The 22,453-nt window shown below is 32.1% G+C and overlaps 2 protein-coding genes across 7 annotated transcripts; both read left to right on the forward strand.

Moving 5' to 3' along the window:
* The first annotated feature begins 1,251 nt into the window (after positions 1-1,251).
* LOC112758063 (kinesin-like protein KIN-14I) lies at positions 1,252-7,962 on the forward strand. Of its 5 annotated transcripts, none has more exons than XM_025806639.3 (22): positions 1,252-1,509; positions 1,781-1,947; positions 2,145-2,288; positions 2,377-2,619; positions 2,709-2,783; positions 2,875-2,943; positions 3,033-3,107; positions 3,199-3,276; positions 3,370-3,447; positions 3,537-3,737; positions 3,854-4,600; positions 4,683-4,764; positions 4,866-4,961; positions 5,052-5,225; positions 5,312-5,418; positions 5,492-5,670; positions 5,767-5,928; positions 6,006-6,259; positions 6,347-6,567; positions 6,657-6,833; positions 7,170-7,564; positions 7,649-7,962. In XM_025806639.3, exons 1-22 carry the CDS (start codon positions 1,395-1,397, stop codon positions 7,764-7,766), a joined length of 3,957 nt encoding a protein of 1,318 aa, XP_025662424.1. In that variant the 5' UTR covers positions 1,252-1,394; the 3' UTR covers positions 7,767-7,962. The 5 variants fall into 5 exon arrangements, with proteins under 5 accessions (XP_025662424.1, XP_072076007.1, XP_072076006.1 ...); XM_072219906.1 differs by having other exon boundaries at positions 3,373-3,447; XM_072219905.1 differs by having other exon boundaries at positions 3,202-3,276.
* A 9,462-nt stretch (positions 7,963-17,424) lies between these two features.
* LOC112758065 (probable protein phosphatase 2C 5) lies at positions 17,425-20,911 on the forward strand. 2 transcript variants are annotated; one of them, XM_025806640.3, is made up of 8 exons: positions 17,425-17,851; positions 18,426-18,672; positions 18,986-19,157; positions 19,227-19,444; positions 19,529-19,636; positions 19,730-19,855; positions 19,945-20,177; positions 20,336-20,911. In XM_025806640.3, exons 2-8 carry the CDS (start codon positions 18,454-18,456, stop codon positions 20,544-20,546), a joined length of 1,287 nt encoding a protein of 428 aa, XP_025662425.1. In that variant the 5' UTR covers positions 17,425-17,851; positions 18,426-18,453; the 3' UTR covers positions 20,547-20,911. The 2 variants fall into 2 exon arrangements, with proteins under 2 accessions (XP_025662425.1, XP_072076010.1); XM_072219909.1 differs by lacking the exon at positions 17,425-17,851 and adding an exon at positions 18,077-18,171.
* Positions 20,912-22,453: the final 1,542 nt, after the last annotated feature.

Genomic DNA, 22,453 nt, shown 5'->3' on the forward strand with positions numbered 1-22,453 from the left:
GGTCAACAAATTTTATAATTTATAGTCATTAATTATTCATTATTAATATTTTTAATAGTATAAAATTTTATTTAATAATATAAAATTATTTACTCTTTTTTTACCGATTAAATACTAATCAAATTTTAATAAAAATGATACCGTTACCCGTTTTCTTATCTATTTCCTCCATGTTTATATTATACTCTGTACTCTAATTCTTTGCATCATGAATAAGCACGGCCTTCCATATAAAGTAGGCTAGAAAAAAATTTCAGGAGAACAGTTTTTAATAATTTTGATAATTATTTAATTAATATAAATATTAAATTATATTATTAAATATTTTTATTAATTTATATATATAAATTTTAATAAATATAAATATATATATTTTTTATGTAATAATTAAATACTAATTTAAAATAATAATATTTATTGGTCATATAGTATTATTAATATAATATAAAATAAACAAATATTCAAATTGTATGATAAAGGCGTATTAACAGTGAATTGAAAATTTTAACCTCTAAGTATAAATATAAAGGAAAACAGACTAAAGCAAATATCAAAACACAAATTCCGTCAGAAGTTTTAAAAAAGGTACGGTATTATCTATTGTTCTATACATAATCTTTTTTTTTTTTTTTTGGTGACTTGTTCTATACATAATCTAGTTTCAATGTAACTTAATAATAAGAAATAAAAATTTAAAAACATCATTTAATTTAAATTAATTTAATTTTGCTTCAATTTAGAAGCATCGTCCTTAAAAGAGAGAAAATAAATACCAAATAATTTATTATTACAGAGAGAAGAGAAACAGGGTGGGACTAAGAAAAATAAGAAAAAAGTAAAATAAAAAAGGAGAGTATAGAGTGTTGCTTTTACTTTTACCCACCCGTTAAATATAAAACATGCATTAAGGGACAAAGCGATAGGCTCGGAACCAGGTTCGGTTTTGGCTTTTCAACGTGAACAATATTATTAGGCAGCAAACTAAAAGGGACAGAGAAGAGAATAGAATAAAATAGAACAAACAAGAAAGCGAGAGAAAGGACCAACAATCAATAATCCAAACCCCATTTTCCTTTTTCTCGCTTTCTTAAATTCTTTCTCATTCCCCTCTCTGCAATACATATTCATTATTCTTTCATTCTTTCATTTATTTATTCATTCATTCATTAATTAATTATTAGTTGTTTCTTTTTGTTTTGTTTTTTCATTCCTAACTCTCTGAATTTTGCTATTTTTCTCCGAAAAGCTCAAGCTTGTTTTCCTCTTACATTGTCTTTTGTCTTTGTTTTGATCCACGTACATTATTTTTGAATTCATTGCTGGCTCTCCCAGCGGTTTTTGGATTCTTTTTTTCATTTTTCCTGTTTGAGTTTATACTCCGAGGCATAGTTATTATGACGACGGAGGAAGCTGTGCCATTCAATACTGTATCCGTTGTGGAAGACATTCTTCAGCAGCGCGGCGGCCACTTCGACGGCAAGTTGGCGTCACGGCGAGACGAAGAAGCATGTATATATCATAATATCCCCTGCCTCTCATTTCCTTTTTCTTTTTAAGATGAAAACACGTGCATGCATGTGAGATTTGTTTATTTGCTGATGTGTATGTATGTTTCTGGATGAAAATTCACGTGTAATTGTCTTTATACGAGATTGATAGTTGAGAATCATATAGATGATAATTTTGTCGAACCTGCTAAATCATCTAATGATTTTCAATTATCAATTTCACATAAAGACAACCGCACGCGAATCTCCATCATAATTCTAATTCTGAACAGCGGTGAGAAGAAATGAAGCTACTGAATGGATGCGTAAAACACTTGGAGTAGTCGCAGGGAGAGACTTGCCAGCAGAGCCTTCTGAGGAAGATTTCAGGGTTGCCTTGCGAACCGGTATTATCCTCTGCAATGTTCTCAACAAAGTTGTACCCGGTTCAATTCCTAAGGTACCCGGTTCAATTTCCAATGGAGATTTATATGTAGTTTTCTTTATGTAAAATTAATAGTTAAGAATCATTAAATATTAAATCATCTAAAAATTTTCAACTAACAACTTTACGGAAAAACAACAGCATGTTCACCCTTTTCCATTCACATCTTATGAGATTAATTCAACTACTCACATCTTGAATTCTAATAACAGATAATTCAAGCCCCCAAGGATTCTGTTCTAGTGACTGATGGAGGAGCACCGATTGTGTTTCAGTATGTTGAAAATGTGAAGAGTTTTATTGAAGCTGTGGGAGAAATGGGGATTCCCACCTTTGAAGCTTCCGATATGGAAAAGGTGCTTGCTTACTAGTTACTATATTCAACTAAATCAAATGGCATAACCACAATGTTGTTATTTAACTTTACTAGTAATTTGTTTGTAGGGTGGAAATTTATCAAGGGTGGTGAGTTGTTTGTTAGAGCTCAAATCCTATGCGGAATGGGTACAGGGAGGGAAAATTGGGTCATGGAAATTGGCTGGCCTTCCAAATTCAAAACCACCCTTGATGAAAACCCTTCTAAGAAGAAACTCTGAACCATCCATGATGAAATCCATGGGGAACACATTAGGGGAGAAAGATTCTTCTGCTACTGACAATGATCCCAAGTCTAACCTCATCCAGATGGTTAGAGGAGATTCTATTCTATTCTATTCATATTTACAATTTTTAAAGATATATCAAATTTAATTAACTCGTTGGATTGATATTTGTAGAATTCAACCTATCCTTCTTTAATTTCATTAGTTCGTGAGCATTTGTCAAATAAGAGGACAGAAGAAATTCCTTTTGTAAGTGTTATTGTTCCTATCAACTTAGGTTTCAACCACCTTGATTTTACGCCTCCTTATCCAAACTCATAGTACCTATTTGCTATAATAGGTAGTTGAATCCCTGCTCAGTCAAGTCATGAATGAGTTTGAACATCGATTGCTTGAACAACATGAAAGGGTATGCATGTTTCTATTTTTAACTATGTTCACCAATGTATAGTTGATTGACTTTGTGAATCAAGCTGAATATGACATTTTAAATGACAGATTAGAACAATTCAACAAGAAAAAGTATCATCATGTAAACCAGATGAAGATCGATTGCCTGAACGACAAGAAACGGTGCGCATTCTCTATTTTCAACTGCATGTTCACCATTGTATGTATATAATAGACTCTGAATCAAACTGAATATGTGATTTTAAATGAATAGCAGGTTAAAACAATCCAACAAGAAAAAGTATCATCATCTAAACCAGATGAAGAAAGATTGCCTGAACGACAAGAAACGGTGTGCATTCTCTATTTTCAACTGCATGTTCACCATTGTATGTATATAATAGACTCTGTGAATCAAACTGAATATGTGATTTTAAATGAATAGCAGGTTAGAGAAATTCAACAAGAAACAGCATCACCATTCAACCCAGATAAACAGCGACTCATTGAACAACAAGAAGCGGTACATGTCTCTATTTTCAACTGCATGCTCACCATTGCATATATAGCATACTTTATGAGTCAAACTAAATATAAGATTTTAATAAACAGAAGCTTAGAGAAATTCAAGAGCAGCTTAGAGCAGCTCAACAAGAGCAGCTTAGAGCAGCTCAACAAGAGCAGCTTAGAGCAGCTCAACAAGAGCAGCTTAAAGCAATTCAACAAGAACAGCTTAGAGCAATTCAACAAGATAAAGTATCATCATCTAAACCAGAACCTTTGGTTTCAAAAGCTGCTCCTATTGACGAAGAGGTAAAATTTCTTATTCTTGAGGTATTTGTCTTACAACAGCAAAAGAAAAATGTTTACATTTGTCATTGTCGTGATCTGGAATGTTTGATTTTTTATTTGTTTCGAGGATTGTAAAGATGGAAGAAAAGGAAGAGAAGATAGATACAAAAGAAGAAACAATGGAAGAAATGATGGAAGAAACACAGGCCGAAGAGGTTGAGATGGAAGAAGAGGAGGAAGAAATAGATGAGATGGAAGAAAAGGGAGAAGAAACAAAAGATCTAGATCTTCCTCGGGACAATGGACCAAGCCTCGAGTTCTTAAGACAACAAGAGAATATCCGAAAAGAAGAGTTACTCCGACAAGAAGAGATAATCCGACAAGAGAGAGCTCGACATGAAGAGATAATCCGAGAAGGGGAGAGACTCCGACAAGAAGAGTTACTCCGACAAGAAGAGATAATCCGACAAGGGGAGAGAGCTCGACAAGAAGAGATAATTCGACAAGGGGAGAAAGTCCGACAAGAAGAGTTAATCCGACACGAAGAGATAATCCGAGAAGGGGAGAGAGTCCGACAAGAACTAATCCGAGAAGGGGAGAGAGTCCGACAAGAAGAGTTAATCCGACAAGAAGAGATAATCCGACAAGCGGAGAGAGCTCGACAAGAAGAGATAATCCGACAAGGGGAGAAACTCCGAGAAGAAGAGAGAGCTCGACACGAAGAGATAATCCGGCAACACGAGAGAACCCTGCAACAAGAGAGAGCTCGGCAAGAAGAGATGATCCGGCAACAAGAGATAGTCCGACAACAAGAAAGATCCCGACAACAAGCGATAGTCCAACGACAACAAGCGATAGTCCAACGACAAAACAAGAGTCTCCAGGTAATTTTGTAACATACACTGATGTGTCACCATTCAAATATTGTTGATGGTAAATAGAGATTTTATTCTTGGCATTCTTTAGGATTTGAAAACTATAGTCCATCAAACAAAATCAGGAGTACAGGCTATGCACCAGAAGTACCAGGAAGATTTCCTCGTACTATGTAAGTATAATGACGATAATACTAATAGCAATTTAAGGAGAAGAAAGATTATGAATAACAGTTATCTATGTAATTACTAACTAGCTTCCTATAATAAATAGGCAAGCATGTGCGTAGCTTAGTTTCTGCTGCTGCAGGATATCAGAAAGTTCTTGAGGAGAACCGTAAGTTATATAATCAAGTGCAGGATCTGAAAGGTAAATTCTAATGGTTAAAGAATTAAGATTGATAACATTGGCCACTGGTTTTTCTATGTTCTAATTGACTTATTTATTGTATGTTGGTAGGGAATATTAGGGTGTACTGCAGAGTTAGACCCTTCTTGGGCGCTCCATCGCCCAATCAGAGTGTCGGTAGTATTGATGACGGAAGTATCTCAATCTTAACACCTTCAAATTATGGGAAAGAGGGGAAGAAGACATTCAATTTTAACAAATGTTTTGGTCCTAGTGCAACACAATGTTGGTCTTTCTTTGTGTTCTTTAACTATATTTTTATTTATTTATATTTGTATGCTTACTCACTGTCATTGTTTGCTTGCTTTCAGCACAAGTTTTCGCCGACACACAACCTCTGATTCGGTCAGTGTTGGATGGATACAATGTCTGCATATTTGCCTATGGCCAAACAGGATCAGGAAAAACATTCACTATGGTAAAAAAAAATGCTTAGATTACAAATGTTGATTCTCTTAGAGCAATGATAACTCTATGAATGTTGAATGCAGTCTGGGCCAGACGATCTTACCGAGGAAACCATGGGTGTCAACTACCGTGCCCTGAATGATCTTTTCCTACTTCAGGATCAGAGGAAGGACACCATTATCTATGAGATTGGTGTTCAGATGCTTGAGATTTACAATGAGCAAGTCAGAGATCTACTATGCACAGATGGAGCTACCAAAAAATATCCTTCATTTGTGATATACAATACTATACTTTATTTATTTGTAGATGAAATGATTTTATTGAACATGTGATATGATCCTTAACCCCTTCTCACATTAGAAATTCGCAACCGTTCCCAGAACGGACTCAATGTGCCTGATGCCAACCTTGTTCCTGTTGCAACAACTGCTGATGTCATAAACTTGATGAACTTGGGAAACAAGAATCGAGCTGTTGGTTCTACTGCCATGAACTCTCGTAGTAGCCGTTCTCACAGGTAAGCAAAACTTGTGTTGTGCTGTGTTAAAAACATTACATTTCTCTATTTGGTACTAAACCTGATTGTTATTGCAGTTGCCTAACAGTTCATGTTCAAGGAAAATACCTGACATCGCCGAAAACCATTCATGCTAGCTTGCATCTGGTTGATCTAGCAGGAAGCGAAAGGGCTGATAAAACTGAAGCTACTGGAGATAGGCTCAAGGAAGCTCAGTATATCAACAAGTCACTTTCTGCCTTGGGAGATGTTATCTCTTCCCTTGCTGCAAAGAGTTCCCATGTTCCCTACAGGAACAGCAAACTCACCCAACTGCTTCAAGATTCTCTTGGTATGCATTTCATTTTCAATTTTTATCCACTCCTTGCTACATTTGTCACCTTTCAATATAAGAAGCTAAGTAAGTTGTATGTATCAGGTGGGCAAGCAAAGACACTAATGTTTGTTCATATTAGTCCTGAGCCTGATGCAGTTGGAGAAACACTTAGTACACTTAAGTTTGCAGAACGTGTTGCCACTGTTGAACTTGGTGCTGCTAAAGCTAACAATGCTGGTGATAATAAAGCTGGTGGTAATAACACTAATACTAGTGGTGGTAGCAGTAAAGATGGTGCTGATGTCAAAGATCTCAAAGACCAGGTTCTTATTAATTATTATGAAAAACATTTTGTTATATCATAGTGTGTACTACTTTGTATGAAGAGTTTTGTAATGTGTTGTTTGTGTAGATTGCTAGCTTGAAGGCAGCCTTAGCAAGGAAGGATGCAGAACTAGAACAATATCAAGGCATGAACCTTGATGGAGCAAAGTTGAATAAATCTCATGGATCCACTCCTTCACTACGTAATTTGGGTTCTACTGGAGGTGCTAGGAAGCTGCCAAGAGATGATTCTGCTAACTCAGAGGTAAGGTAACAATGTTATTAAGTCTAACCATAAATTGAAAAAAAAAAGGTTAACTTATTTGGCTTACAATATTTTGTTTAGTTTGAGTTTTCATTTACAGTGTTTTTTGTTTTTAGAATTTTATCAAAAAAACATGAAGCAAAAACTGAAAACATAATAATCTTATAATTTCTACTGTTTTCTTTTTTTCCTTCACAGAATCTTGAAAACATAATAAAACACAAAAATAAAAACGCGAACAAAACACCTAGTATTCTCTACTCACTGGTCATGTTGATAATAAACCTGTGAGTCCAAAACTGATATTTAATTTGGTGTGTATGTATGGTTTGAAAGGGCCAAAACCAGGACGAATCGAAGCTGAAAAGAAGAAGCTTAGATTACGAGGACATGGAAACTGGGTATGAAAATTCTGGGGACTGGATGAACAACCATAATAATAAGATGGCAATGGCGATGGCAATGAAGAGGAATGATAGCTTAACTAGTAATGATAGCCTAGTGGCACAATGGGAAGCAGATAACAAACCATCATCTCCATCTTCTAGTCCAACTTCATATGATTATGATGATGATATGGCAACCAATGATAATTCATCTGAGGCATCAGACATGAACTGGCAACCAACACCTAAATCAACCTCCTCCACTCCTTCAAACGCCTCATCAAGCCTTAAACCAAAGAAAACAACAACTACTACTCCTCTTAAACCAACAAAGACCGTGGACAGGTATTTTATTTCTTACAACTAAACTACTTCTTTGTTGAATATTTTTGTTTTACTTTTATATAACACTGGATGGAAAATATATAGGAGTCCTGCATCATCAGCTCCCGCACCAGCAGCAAGGAAACCAGCAGCAGCAGTAGGTAGTCAAGTAAAAAAGGTTGCAGCGACTGATGTAAAGAAAAGAATTGGGGGTGCCAAGTGAAAAAGTTGTTACAATTATTAATGCCAATTCATGTTTTCTTGCTCCACTACTGCATGTATTTAAAATTTTTGTGAAGGGAAGAGAGAGTGGTTTTTGTATGTCTATGTATGTATATTATTCTTTGCAGCGTTACAATGCGTAAGTTGGTGCCAAAATTATATGAAAAGATATGGTGTGAAAAAGATTCAAAACAAAAGTGGTTAGTACTTAGTAGTGTGAAAAACTGAAAATGTTAATAAAATGACAAGTACACAACAAATGATGTATATGTGCAGCTATTTAAATAAATTAACAAATAAAAAAAATGAGTAATTATTTCTTTTAATATTTAAATTAATATTAGTTCATTCTCAATTTTTTTTACACTGATTCCTATCTTTTTCAAATAAATAACTAGTTTTTGAAGCGTCCACAATAATAGGAAAATCTTTTTATTAAATTTCAAGGATAATTTACTAAATTAAACTAGTTGAAGATGGATACTACCAGATTGTTCTAAAACTGAAATGATTACAATTTTGCTCTCCCAATATTTATATAAATCATGGATTACCCACAAATTTGTACAAAAATATAAAACCTAGTGAAAAACTACATTTATGCCTGGAAAAATAAAATAAATCGTTAGCCTTTTTTGGTTTTATGCTCTTCATGTACCAGAGGAAAACCCAGCATGCAATCACAATTTAGGGCTAGAATCACATGCAAGTATAGAACCTATGTTGTAACACTTATATATTTCGTAAGTTAAACTAAAATAAATTATTTTCAATAAGTACAAGAAACAAAAATTTTGTTTGATAAAACATTTTTTAAAATTTAAGAGATCTACTTGTACGTATTTGAGAAATAAATGTAGATCTCTTAAATTTTAGAGTTTTTTTTTTAATTAAAATAAGTGCACTCTTAATACACATGAACCAAGAACTAGGGGTGTAAATTTTAATTAACTCTGATCTATTTAACATCTAGCGCTCTAATACTATGACATGATACCACTCATCTCAAAAGCTTCAGCTGATGGGAAAAAGTAACACTAATGATTATATCTCTAATACTCTATAAACCTCCATTGTACACATTGTATAAATATTCCATTGGCTCTCGTATTTTTCTTTTTTTTTTTTGGTGTTGGAAAGAAAAAAAAAAGGAAAGGGATGACAAGAAAGAAAAAACAAAAGATGCCTAAGCTATGTCCTGCTGCAGGAGAGGCAGCCAATCATCCAAAGGTTGGAGAGCCATGTGAACTGATCACTATTACAAAAGATGTCAAATCTAGCCATGCAGTCTGCAGTGAATTAGTGCAGAGCTGAATGAGGCTCGACTACACATCTTTAGATCAATTTTTTTTTTTGAAAAAGATCATATTCTGTATGTTGTACCGGCATATTCTATTGATTTACTAGAAAATAAACCTAAGCAGAATCAGTTTCGCATTGAATAATGGAGAAGCACCATGCTCTAAATTTATCTATAGCCCAATCCAAGTAGTCCGTTGTTCACAACGAAGAACACTAGTACCCAGAATCGTACTGCCGACTAGCCAATTCCCCTCATGATCACGTAAAACACAGTCGTACTCAACTTTATCACAATTCAAAAAACCACTCTCATCACAGTTGAGCTTCGATCGATCTAAATTATTTATTATATACATAGGTTCTGCGCAACGCTATAAAAAGAATTGGAACTGATGAACATAAATCGTGAAAAAATATTTAGTATTATACTTGCATGTGATTCTGACCATAAATCAATCAGTGGTTGCATGCTGGATTTTCCCTACTATCGTACATGAAGAGCATAAAATCAAGAAAAGGCCGACGATTTACTCTTTTTTCTAGGCATGAATTGTGATCTTTCATTAGGTTTTATATTTTTTGTTAAAACTTGTGGGTGACTCGCGATTTATATAAATGTAGGGAGGACAAAATTGTACTCATTTCAGTTTTATAATTCGTAAATTATTCAAATTCTAATTATATAAAGAAGAATGTTAGAAAACTATCCGAATTTATTAATTTTTTATTATTAATTAGTTATTAATATTTAAAAGGATTCATAAATTCATTCCCCTCAAGTATTATTCTTAAGTGAAATCAAGAATAATGTCTCGAGGTAAGATTCTAAAATCTTTCAATCATACCCATATATGTCTTATCCCTAAAATTCCACATGCTACATCTATGAAAAAAATCAGACTGATAAGCTTTAGCAGTATATTTTATAAGATCATTTTAAAAATTCTGGTGCATTGACTACACTATGTTATGAACAAAGTCATCAATAACAATCAGAGTGCTTTTATCAAAGGGCAACTGATTAGTGATAATGTCTTGATAGCATATCAATTTACGCATTTTTTAAGGAATAAGAGTTATGGAGAGTTTGACTTAGTATTAAAACTCGATATGAGTAAAGCGTATGATAGGGTAGAATGGAATTTTATTTGGGATATCATGAAACGACTCGGATTCTGTGATAAATGGATGAACTAGATTAAGAAGTTAGTGACAACATATTCTTACTCTATTACTGTAGATGGACAACCTCATGAATTTACGCACTTTTTAAGGAATAAGATTTATTGAGAGTTTGACTTAGTATTGAAACTCGATATGAGTAAAGCGTATGATAGAGTGGAATGGAGTTTTATTTGGGATATCATGAAACGACTCGGATTCTGTGATAAATGGATGAACTAGATTAAGGAGTTAGTGACAACAATTTCTTGCTCTATTACTGTAGATGGACAACCTCATAGTTTCTTTAAACCATGTAGAAGGTTGCGACAAGGAGACCATTTATTCCCTAATTTTTTTTTATTTTGTGCAGAAGGACTCTCCCACCTGCACCACAAAAAGAACAGAGATAAGATATTTCTGGACTAAAGCTTAATCATTGATGTTCGAAAGTCAATAATTTTTTCTTTGCAGACGACTCAATACTTTTTACTGGAGTTACAGAAGAAGAGTGAGACCACCTAATTGAGATCCTACAAGTCTATGAGGAGATTAGTTGACAAATGGTCAACCTAGATAAATTCTCGGTTTTTTCAGCAAAAACACCCCTATCCAGGTGTGTGATCAGCTAATTAGTACGTTACGGATTCCCCACGTAGGCAATCAAAATAAATACTTGGGATTGTCGGCAGTTGTGCAAAGATCTAAAAAGGATACTTTTAACTATATTAAGGATAAAATCTCTCAAAAATTACAACACTGAAAAAGAAAACTTCTTTCTTCAAGTGATAGGGAGTTGTTAATCAAGGCAGTGGTAGCAGCAGTTTTTATTTATACCCTCAATTTTTTCAAACTTCTAGAGACATTGATTGATGATATTCAGCAAGCAATGATGCAATTTTGGTGAGGGCTGAAAAATACAGAGAGAATGATACAGTGGATTAGCTGAAAAGTTTCATGAAGACCGAGACCTTAAGGGGTTTAAACTTAAAAAATTTGAAGGCATTCAATCTCGCTATGCTAGCTAAACAGGGATGGAGAATTCTGACTAAATCTCATTCCCTAATACATAAAATCTATAAAAGTAAATATTATAGATTTTCTAACTTTTTGAGAGGTGAAGTTGGAAATAATCCATCTTGGAGATGGAAGAGTGTGTTGGAGGGAAGAAATGTGTTGGAGAAAGGTTTACTTTGAAATTTGGCAGAGGCATTTCAGTGAGTATTAAAAAGAATTCATGAGTTCATGAGTTTACTGCTATAATCCCTATTCCTAATGCCAATACAAGACACCACTAGAATGGTTTCAGAGTTAATTCAGCTAAATAGAAAATAGAATCAGACAATGATAACCAGCATTTTTAGTACAGAAGTAGCAACAGCCATACTCAAAACAGTCATCCAAAAAGGAGAAGACACACTGACTTGGATGAAGACGAAAAAGGGAGTTACTCGGTGGCTTCAGAGTACAAGGTTGCTTTCCAATTCTTTCACCCTTCCATCGAAGTTTTACCTGAACAATGTCAATAAAGCTCACTATGGTCCTCAATTTGAAAGCTAAAGTATCCACCGAAAATTAAAAATTCTTTGTGGAAGGTGATGCACGAGGCCTTACTAGTTAAGAAGAAAGTAAACTCAAGAATTGCTGCAATGAACTCAGACTATCCAAGATGTGGATTGGAGGAAGAGTCTGTTTTTCATTGCCTCTGGTCATGTCTCGACTCCATTGAAGCTTGGAGTAACAACCAACTACCCATTCCTCTCTGAGTTGAAAATTCTTGGCGATGGTGGATGCAATTGACCAAATCCCTTCAAAAGAGTGGAGATTATCAACGATTGAAAGCTTTGGCAGCTTATACAACATGGGAGAATTGGAGAGTATGGAATGAAGTGATCTTCATTGGCTCCCGGAAAACCCCCTTTAGTGACAAAAGCCGCACGAAGAGCTGTTGGATAAACTCATTTCTCTTTTACGTTAATGGTTATTGCATATTGTTTTAGTTGCAACTTTTCGTTTTTCCCTTTTGATTGTAATTCAATGTGGACCATTTCTTTTTCTTCTTCTTCTTCTTTCGTTATCGTCATCACCACCACCACCTCCATCTCCTCCTCCTCTTTCTTTTTTTCATTTGAATTTTTTCGATCTCCTCCTTATTCCTTTTTCTCCTCCTCCTCCTCATCAGAATGCATTGAATTTTTTCAATGATGACGACATACAAATAAACCCAGTTTAAAACAAGTTTAGACTAAAAGTGCACCTTATTTAAATTTATAATGCACCGAAATTAAATTTAGAATACACCAAAATTACTCAATGATGACAAACACAAATAAACTCAATTCAAAATAAGTTCAGACGAAAAGTGCATTTATTTAAATCCAGAATGCACTAAAATTACTTAATGATGACGATACACAAACAAACTCAGTTCAAAATAAGCACAGACCAAGTGCAAGTTATTTAAATCCGGAATGTACCAAAATTATTTAATGATAACTCAAAATTCTTCCTCCTCCTTCTTCTTCATTATCATCATCATCTTCTTCTTATTCTTTTCTTATTCATCTTCTCGTTCTTGTTTTATCTTCTCATTATTTTTCTTATCTTACTCTCTTAACAATAATAAAAACAAGAAAAAATCAAATAAAGAAGAAGAAAAAATGCATAATGATACAAAATTAATAGAAAGAGGAGGAATCTACATCATTCAACTAAATAAGATTGCAATACATACATATATGTTCATTCAAGTCTAATATGAGAAGTAATACTACTAAAAGAAGAAATAAGTGCAACAGAAAGAAGAAAAAAAAAAGAAAGAAGAATAAAAAAAATATAACATTAAAGAAGATACTTTTGTGCTTTTATAGCAAAATTTCGATGTCAAAACTAAAAAATTTATGTGTTATTATTATTAAGAAATTTTAGTGTTTTTTTTCTTATAAATTCTCCATAATTCAAAACTCTTCCTCCTCCTCTTCCTCCTCCTCTTCTTCTTCTTTCATTTTCTCATTATTTTTTTTATTTTACTCTTTTAAGAGGAATAAAATAAAAAAAATCAAATAAAGAAGAATAAATAACTGTAATATCACATGAGAAAAAAGAAGAAAAGAAAAAAAATAAACACAACAATAATTGCACCAATAGAAGAAGAAGAAAAAAGAGGATATGCACGAAGAAACACAAAGAAGAAAAATAGCATAAATTTTTTGTGTGAGTAGATTTTGTTTAATTTGGGCCAATTTAATTGAACTTAATTACTAACAAAATTTAGATGCGTAGAGAAACTCTTTCCATTGCTAATGACAACTTCTTATAAAGAGAAAAAAATAAACATTACTTACAATATTAGCAATTATGTTGCAGGTGATAATATAAATATTATCGAAAAGATTATAGAATTGTTAAGTAAAAATTGAGAGGTGTAATTCACTTAGATTAAAAGAGACGCTACTGTTGTTACTGATTATCTGGCTAAAATAAAGACTAAGAGTATTTATTTTTAATCGAGGTGGATTCAACTAAGTGATGATCTCAAATAAATTTTGTTAAAGGATTTTGCTATATAATTTTTCAATGTTGTGTTTCTGTTTGTTTTAGTTTTTGTTACAGCCACCAAAAAACTAATGACAAAAAATAAATTTTCTCAATTTTTTTTATGTAAAGTGGATCTCTTATTATTTAGTATTTTTTTCACATATTTTTTCTTAATCTCACTTAAAAATACATAATAAAAATCATATTAAAAAAAAAATTGAGAGGATCATTTTTTTATTACGATATATTACACTATTCCAACCAAATATTAATATATTAGATTACTAATTTTTGGTTTAGCTAATTTTCCTCCTAATAAACGTAGAAGTGATTTTGGTCTCAAAATCATGTTTACAGGAAGTAACAATTTTTAACTTCTAAGTTGCACTAACTGGCTTTTAGCCATTAACATTTAACATTTATTTTTTTTTTACCAACTTTATCTTTTATACGTATTATTGTATTATTTATAGAATTTTTATTATTTCTCTTTATATGAGCTCTTTTTTTATTATTTATTATTTATATTTTTTTATTTTTTATTTGACATTATATATTTTTATAATGATAATTTTTGTGTATTATATTTATTATTATATTTTTATAATATAATTTATTGATTCTATTAAGTAAAATAAATTAAACAAAAAATTAACCATAAATAATAATAATAGTAAAAAATTATAGTATGTTAAAAAAGAGTACTAAAAGTACTAAAAATATATTATATAAAAAAATATAAAAAAAATACAAAAAAATTAAAATGTATAAAAAAAAATATTATAATTTAATGTTATGTCTTTTTTAGTAATTATATATCTATCTAAAAGTAATTTTAATTAATATTATTTAAACAATATTTATTTTATTAAAATCAATTTTAATATAAAATTGTTAAACATAAATTATATTAACACAAACTTACTTCTATTTAAAATTAATTTTATAGAATATTTTTATTTAAATTCCAATTTAGTGAATTACAATCCAAACACACCCTACATCTCTCATATTAAAATTAATTTTCAAAAAAAATTTGTAAACCATGTAGGAATCTCTCGTTTTAGGGACTAAAATAGGGAAGGGACCAAAAAATGGAGTTATGTTGTGGGCTACAGTTAGTTATCAATTTGTAGGAAGATGGGTAGTATTTTCCAGCTGGCATAAGCCACCAAATGCGCAGCGGAAGTTGATGGGTCCCACAAGCACATGGCCAAATCAGCACAACATATTTTTTATACATTTTTTATGTGAAAAATTTTCCCTGATTTGAAAATGAAAGAACACTATATATTTATTTACAGCTTCTTCCACGATTAAAAAAATTGCAGTTACTTTTACAGATTTGTCCAATTGTCCACGCTTCATTTCATTTCAGTGTGCTAATAAAGATAATAAATTAAACATTTTAAAATACAGAACATAACCATGATTTCGATTTATTAAAAGGATAACGATGGTTTTAGAGCAAATAAGCATTTCACATGTTGAACCAACAAATAAAAGTATAAAACTGTTAGGCTGTGTTTGGAAACACGTTGGAGAAGATAAAAGTACATTTTAATGTTTTGAATGTTATTTTTTAATGTTTGGCAATTTTTTTTTTCTGAACGTCAACGTGATTCTGCATCCCAAAAACTGGTTTACTAGAAGCAAGAAATTATAGTTTCTGCGTTTACTCAACTTATGTTTAGGTTTGTTGCTAGTTATTATTGGTTTTTTCATAATTTTTTTTAAATAAATACTGAGAATATTAAAATAATTATTCTAATTTTTGTGCACTGTTTAATATTTTAATTTTTTATAATATGTATTATTGTTCCTATTAGAAATGATAAATTAAATAAAAAATTAATTATAAATAATAATAAAAATATAACTTTTAAAAAATTAGAACCTAAAATAATAATAAAAATAAGATTATTAAGAGTACTTAAAAAGAGTACTAAAATATGTTATTTTATATTTTTTTTAATTTAATAAATAAATATTAATTTTTACTATAAAAAAATATTTAAAAAGTTATTAATTTTTATATATTATTTTTAATTTCATAAATAAATATTAATTTTTATTATAATAATTAAAAATTATAATATACTAAATTAGAGTACTATATAAAAAATATTAAAAAATTAAATATACTTAAAAAAAATATTATAATTTAATATTATATTTTTTTAGTAATTAATTAATTATTTATCTAGAAGTGATTTTAACTAATATTATCCAAATAATATTTATTTTATCAAAATCAATTTTAGTAAAAATTGCCAAACATAAATCATGTTGGCAGAAACTCACTTCTACTCAAAATCAATTCTACAAAATTACTTTCATATTTTATTACTCTAAATTTAATTATAAATAATAAAAGATAAATTACTTTTTTTTATTTACAAATTTTATCATATAAAAACTATTTTTCTTGACATAAAACTAATTTTTTATTAATTTATAAATAAATTTATCAATATTTCACTTTTATCACCAGCATACCATCAAATGTTGCGTGACATCTTTATTTTTACTGTAATATTGAGACAATAATTTTCACATAGAAAATTTTAGGATTGGGATCCTATAAATTTTGAATTTCATTTTAAAAGATAAAATATTATCTTTTATTATTTTTGAATTTCATTTTAAAACATAAAATATGATATCTTATCATTTATTTCATAAGTGAGACAAAAAAATATAAAAAAGATAAAAAATCTTACTTTACTTTCTTAAATAAAAATCTAAAATTTAAAAGATTCAAATTTCAAATCACAAATAACCCATTAAAAATAGAAAACATTAGCAAATATTAACCGTTGCTAATGTTATTAACAATAGTTATTAGTGGACATAAAGAATTATATAAAATAATAAATTATTAACCTTTTAGACATGATAAATTAATATATATGATTATCATAAAATAAAAATGAATATTTATTTTCAAAATATTTTTTAATATGATAAATTAAGAAGTTAAAAATCAATTCGTCGTGAATTTGAGTTTAATTTAAAGGCATATTACTAGTCAATAAATTACTGTATATACAAAATTAAATTCAAACTTCAATATTTATTTAAGTGAACAAATAAATTGACTAATCGACTACCTCAAATTAGTTATATAAATGAATAATTTATTTTCATACTTTTATTATCAAAATAAACTGTCTCTTAATATAGAGAAAATATGGATAAACAATGTAAAGATTCAACGTGTAATAAAAAAAATACTATTTATACATCAAATTTATTATCAAACAGTTATTATACTTGTGTTATTTAACTTATTTTTAATATATATTTTATATTTTAATATATATTTTATGAGTTTAATGTTGATATATTTATAATATAAAATATTTTACACAATCATACAACTCAATATAAAAAATGATTATTTTTACTATCATAAATTTATATAATTAAATACACATATAATATAAACAATTTTATATTAATAATATATAAAAAATAAATTCATATTTTATATTAATAATTAATTGTAATAATTAATTTTAATATACATCTACTATATTCAATTAAAAAAAAGGTAAAACTGGCTGAGTAAGTGATGGAGACAAAACAAAACAGTGCAAACTGTAAAAAGATCCTGCGAAGGAAATAAAAATGCAAAATGGTTAACGTGAGCCGCTGTGCACAAAGCACAAAGGGAGCAAAAGGTAGGGGGAGGAGGGAGGGTATTTACGTAATATTCCATTGCGACTGAAAATATAGGTGGAAAGATTAGGACAAAAATGTCAATATGAAGAATCCTTTTTACCTCAAAACCAAAAAGGACCCTCCTCCTTTGTTTTCCGCGTTTTCTCTCTCTCTGGATTTCTCTACCCAACCAATCAAATCACACTCTCTCAGATCATAGCAAGCATCAACGCTCTCTTTCTCGCTCTTTCTGTGTGCTCCCCGCTCTTCTACTTCGCCGGTACTAGGGTTTATCGCCATCTAATTCTTCGGAAAATGCCGGCTCCGCCGCTTCCACAATCAGAGCGCTAGCGCGCGTGCTTTTGCTGATGCTGCATTGCTGAATCCTCCGCCTCCGATCTACCGCATTTTTTCTCATCTGTCAGTTTTGCTTTTCTCCAGAATCTTCTTTCCTTTCCCCCTCCGAGAATTTTGGTTGTCCTTTTTTTCCCTTCTCAACCTTAAAAGGAATCTCGAATTTTACTCGGTTTTTTTACCGAATAATTCAGAAACATGTACTACTTACCCTGTTTTCACTGGAAAGTAAAATAAAATTGAAATGCACTATCCTAATTGATATTTAATTCTTCTTGTTTTGGTTCGTGATGTAATTTCATATATTTTGCTTCGCCAAATATACAGATTAACTTTGATTTTCTCGGATTCTGTGAAGCTCTGGATTAGCTTTGCTTAGTTAAGCTGTAATGCACATTATCGTGCTTCCACGATTTTAGATTTGTTGCTTCTGGGGTGGATCTTAACTTGCAACGTAAATTAATCGTGTGGGAGTTTATGGAGTTTGTTTTTTCTTCTGTGAATGGACTGTGCTGATAAAATTGAGACGTTAAAATTGTAGATCTAGTAGCTGAGACTTGAAAAGCCTTCTACAAAATTTTCTTTATTTTGTTTAATTTTATTCGACTTAATTTTGATGGTTGAGATTTATTCTCTGCAGTTCCAGAGATGTGGAATTCTGAACTAAGATGAGCAAGGGTGAATTATCATCAAGGACAAGGATGAAAGCTCCGCCGGTTGCGTTGGCGACTCTGATTGGCCGTGAGCTTCGAAATGATAAAGTTGAGAAGCCTTTTGTGAAGTACGGGCAAGCTGGCTTGGCCAAGAAAGGAGAAGATTACTACCTAATTAAGACAGATTGCCAGAGGATTCCTGGGGATCAATCGACAGCGTTTTCTGTCTTCGCGGTATTATTTGTTTTCTAGATTGACGTGGATTTTCCAGCGTATTTACGAAAGTTAATTCAAATGGTTATACTAGTCTTTATTATTCAATAATAATGGAATATTTGAATCTTTTGGAAATGGGAATATAGCCTAAGTTAATACTGATGCTGAATTGGTATGGTAATTGGTTCTGCCCAGCGGATAGAACTTTGTTTTTCAGGGTTAATAGAAGAATTGGGGGCGTTGTTATTTATCTATTTACATTTTCTCAGCGATCAAGTGGAGCATGAATTTATTCGCCCACTCCTTATGATAAGGAATTCTTGATTGGCAGATATTCGATGGGCATAATGGTATATCAGCTGCTATTTTTGCAAAGGAAAACTTGCTAAACAATGTTCTGAGTGCAATACCGCAAGACATCAGCAGGGATTCGTGGCTTCAGGCTCTTCCTCGCGCCCTTGTTGTTGGTTTTGTGAAAACTGACATAGAATTTCAGCAAAAGGGTACACACAACTTCTTCCATCCTTTCATGGATCTGGTTTGCATATGCTGACATTTAATTTTATCTGCAGGAGAAACTTCTGGAACAACTGCTACGTTTGTTCTGATTGATGGATGGACTGTCACTGTTGCATCTGTTGGGGATTCCCGCTGCATTCTAGATACTCAGGGAGGTGTAGTTTCTCTCTTGACAGTTGACCACAGACTAGAAGAGAATGAAGAAGAGAGGCAGCGCGTTACTGCCAGTGGTGGTGAAGTAGGAAGACTCAATGTTTTTGGAGGCAATGAGGTATGATGAAATATGTAATCATCTTTCTCCTTTCTAAACAGCGTTGCTTGAGCTCACTGCTTTTGTTTCCCAAATGTATTATAGGTAGGGCCTCTTCGCTGCTGGCCTGGTGGATTGTGCCTATCTAGATCAATAGGTGATACAGATGTTGGAGAATTTATTGTGCCAATACCGCATGTTAAGCAAGTGAAGGTGAGCTGGTTTCATTAGTATGGTCTTCATCTGATAGCCCTTTGACATGAAAGGTTTGGTTCCAATGTTAACATGTATTTCTTGGTTCCCCAGCTGTCAAATGCTGGCGGAAGGCTTATCATAGCTTCTGATGGCATTTGGGATGCTTTATCTTCTGATATGGCTGCCAACTCATGTCGGGGTCTACCTGCAGAGCTTGCAGCAAAGCTAGTGGTTAAGGTGATGATTGATTCTGCTGGCGTTGTATATTCTCTAGGAATGGATATCATTTATTTATCGTATTAAATGCATTTTCCTTTGTTTCCCAGGAAGCTCTAAGGTCCAGAGGCCTGAAGGATGATACAACATGCCTTGTTGTAGATATTATTCCTTCTGACCTTCCTGTATTACCACCAATTCCAAGAAAGAAACATAATATGCTAACTTCGATTCTCTTTGGAAAGAAATCTGAGAATTCCTCGAACAAATCTACTAATAAGCTTTCTGCAGTTGGTGTTGTGGAGGAGTTATTTGAAGAGGGCTCTGCAATGCTTGCTGAAAGGTAACATTTGGGGGTCTCTCAGACTGTAACATAAGTTTATATTTTCTGGCAGTGTCTAGAAGTGTAATAGCTTCTTATAATTCTTTTTTGAGGTGTTATGTTTGGGTGGAGTACATGCATGCACAACTTTTGAAGTATTATGTTTTTTTGAAATGCAGGCTGGGTAAGGATTTCCCGTTGAATAAGAATTCTGGGATTTTTCGCTGTGCTGTTTGCCAGGTGGATCAAACACCTGGTGACAGCTTATCTGTAAACTCCGGCCATTTTTTCACTCCAGCATCTAAACCATGGGAAGGTCCATTCCTCTGCACAAATTGTCGGAAGAAGAAAGATGCTATGGAAGGAAAAAGACCCACAGTGACAGCATAATATTATCTACCTAGTATTCTAGTAACATAGTAAATATTAGTATAATTTTTCCCTGGCAGTGTGAGCATGGTTGATTTTACTCTCTCGTTTCGGTGGATTGTCATTGATGTGTAAGAAATGAGGTTGAGGTAGGTTTAGGTGTTTTGGAGGTTGTTGTACGTTTGTGAATGGCTTGTGCTCAGCTGTTGGAATGACTGACGCAGCAAACATATGTCTAGTAGATAAGTTCTAATGTTATGTGCTAACGGCTTGTATCTGTAAGTAAACTGAAGCTTTCATTGCTCGCTAGCTTCCATATTATACCCCACTTGCATCTCTTTGCTTCCAACATCTTATACACTAAGGATGAAAACCATTTGAATGTTCATGGTCTTTTATGCCTATTTTTTATTTATTTTAGTTTATAATGTTTACGTTTAAATGTTGTATTCAAAATCTAAAATGAAGACTGTTCTATGTAATCCTATTTGTTCCTCGATAGTCCAGAAATGACTTAAAACTCATTTAGGGCATACATTAAGGTTTAAGGTTATCAATTGAAAAAGATTTTATAAACAAAAAATTTAAAAAATTGAAGTTTATAATATATTTATTAAAGAAAAAATTTGAAGTGGTTTTTGGTAATCCAACGGGGCCTAATCCCAAAAAAAGAAAACAAGAGATTAATTGGAGAGGGATTAGCACCCCCTATAAGTGGATTATCTAAAAAAAGAAAACCAAATTGTCTCCTGATGCTGGCTTTAGCAAGGTGGTCTGCAGCGGCAGGGGTGTGTGTGAGTGTGACCTTTAATCTCCCATGGTTTAGCTATTAGGTTCTGAATTTCTCGAACCAAGGAGTTGTGTCTTTGGCTTCCCCCTTCATTGTTTATTTCCTCATACACCTCTATGGATGGATCTGGGAGTAGCGCACTGAGCTCTCTAAAGTTCCGGTCACCATTGCTATCAACATACTCTGAAACAGTATCCTTCTCTTTTTCCCTAGAGATTGGATTCATGGCAGCTCTAATTATGGAATTCTCTTCCTTAACCCATTTATCATACCAGAACAAGGTACTCTTAGCTATCTTTTTTTTTTTTCTTTATGTTCTTGAATGTGTTGTCGATTAGTACCCCAATATAAACAAAAACAAAATTAGGTAATCCCCCAAAAGGCCGAAAGTAGGGAATAACATTACTATATGTTTTTGCCCTTTGGGACTCAAGAATAATGAATAGTTTATTATTTTGGTACTAGGAATAATAAGGGGTTTTTTCTTTTGGACTGTGGAATAATAAGGGGCTAAACCTATCTTTTCCCCTGATGGGCCTGGCCATTCTCTGTGCAATGAATTCCCTGGAAATTACTTACCTAAAACAAAAAGAGACGTATATGCACAATTTGGTATGATGTTTGATAATATATGCGAAATTATTGTTATTGATTAAATTTATCACTGAGATACTGAAATATTTAACTAAATTAACACATAATTTACTCTCTTTTTTTTCACATACAGATACGCATATAATGAAAGTCTCTAATAATTGATGCATAATTTCACAAATATATACTAAACGGATCCTCTTTAATGTTTCAGCTTTCAGGTCAAAATGCTTAGCTTATTGTTTACCGAGTTTTCTGATTATTATAGTTTGTGTAAACAAGAAACATGATCATCAAATGAATAGTTATTGATACTATATATACTTTATGACCAAGTTTATAAATCCTTATTCAAACAAGAAATGGAACAAAGCAAAACAAACAATAATTTGGCTTATTATTATTATTCTAAGCCGAAAACCAAAACTAAGCAACAGCATAACATCACAAACTTCAAAAAGCTAGGACCTCTACTACTATACTTGCACCTTGATATCGATCAATTTCATCATCATGAAAAAGCAAACATAAAAAGATCCCACAC

Source organism: Arachis hypogaea, chromosome 16 (assembly GCF_003086295.3).
Source record: "Arachis hypogaea cultivar Tifrunner chromosome 16, arahy.Tifrunner.gnm2.J5K5, whole genome shotgun sequence".
NCBI classification, from domain to species: Eukaryota; Viridiplantae; Streptophyta; class Magnoliopsida; order Fabales; family Fabaceae; genus Arachis; species Arachis hypogaea.

Bases quoted from the DNA above. Each gene is read 5' to 3' on its own strand.
- LOC112758065 (XM_025806640.3), top strand. From the start codon at position 18,454: ATGAGCAAGGGTGAATTATCATCAAGGACAAGGATGAAAGCTCCGCCG. The intron at 19,158-19,226 runs GTACACACAACT...TTTTATCTGCAG, and splicing joins CATAGAATTTCAGCAAAAGG to GAGAAACTTCTGGAACAACT. The intron at 20,178-20,335 runs GTAACATTTGGG...TTTGAAATGCAG, and splicing joins TCTGCAATGCTTGCTGAAAG to GCTGGGTAAGGATTTCCCGT.
- LOC112758063 (XM_025806639.3), top strand. From the start codon at position 1,395: ATGACGACGGAGGAAGCTGTGCCATTCAATACTGTATCCGTTGTGGAA. The intron at 4,962-5,051 runs GTAAATTCTAAT...GTATGTTGGTAG, and splicing joins TCAAGTGCAGGATCTGAAAG to GGAATATTAGGGTGTACTGC. The intron at 7,565-7,648 runs GTATTTTATTTC...GAAAATATATAG, and splicing joins CCAACAAAGACCGTGGACAG to GAGTCCTGCATCATCAGCTC.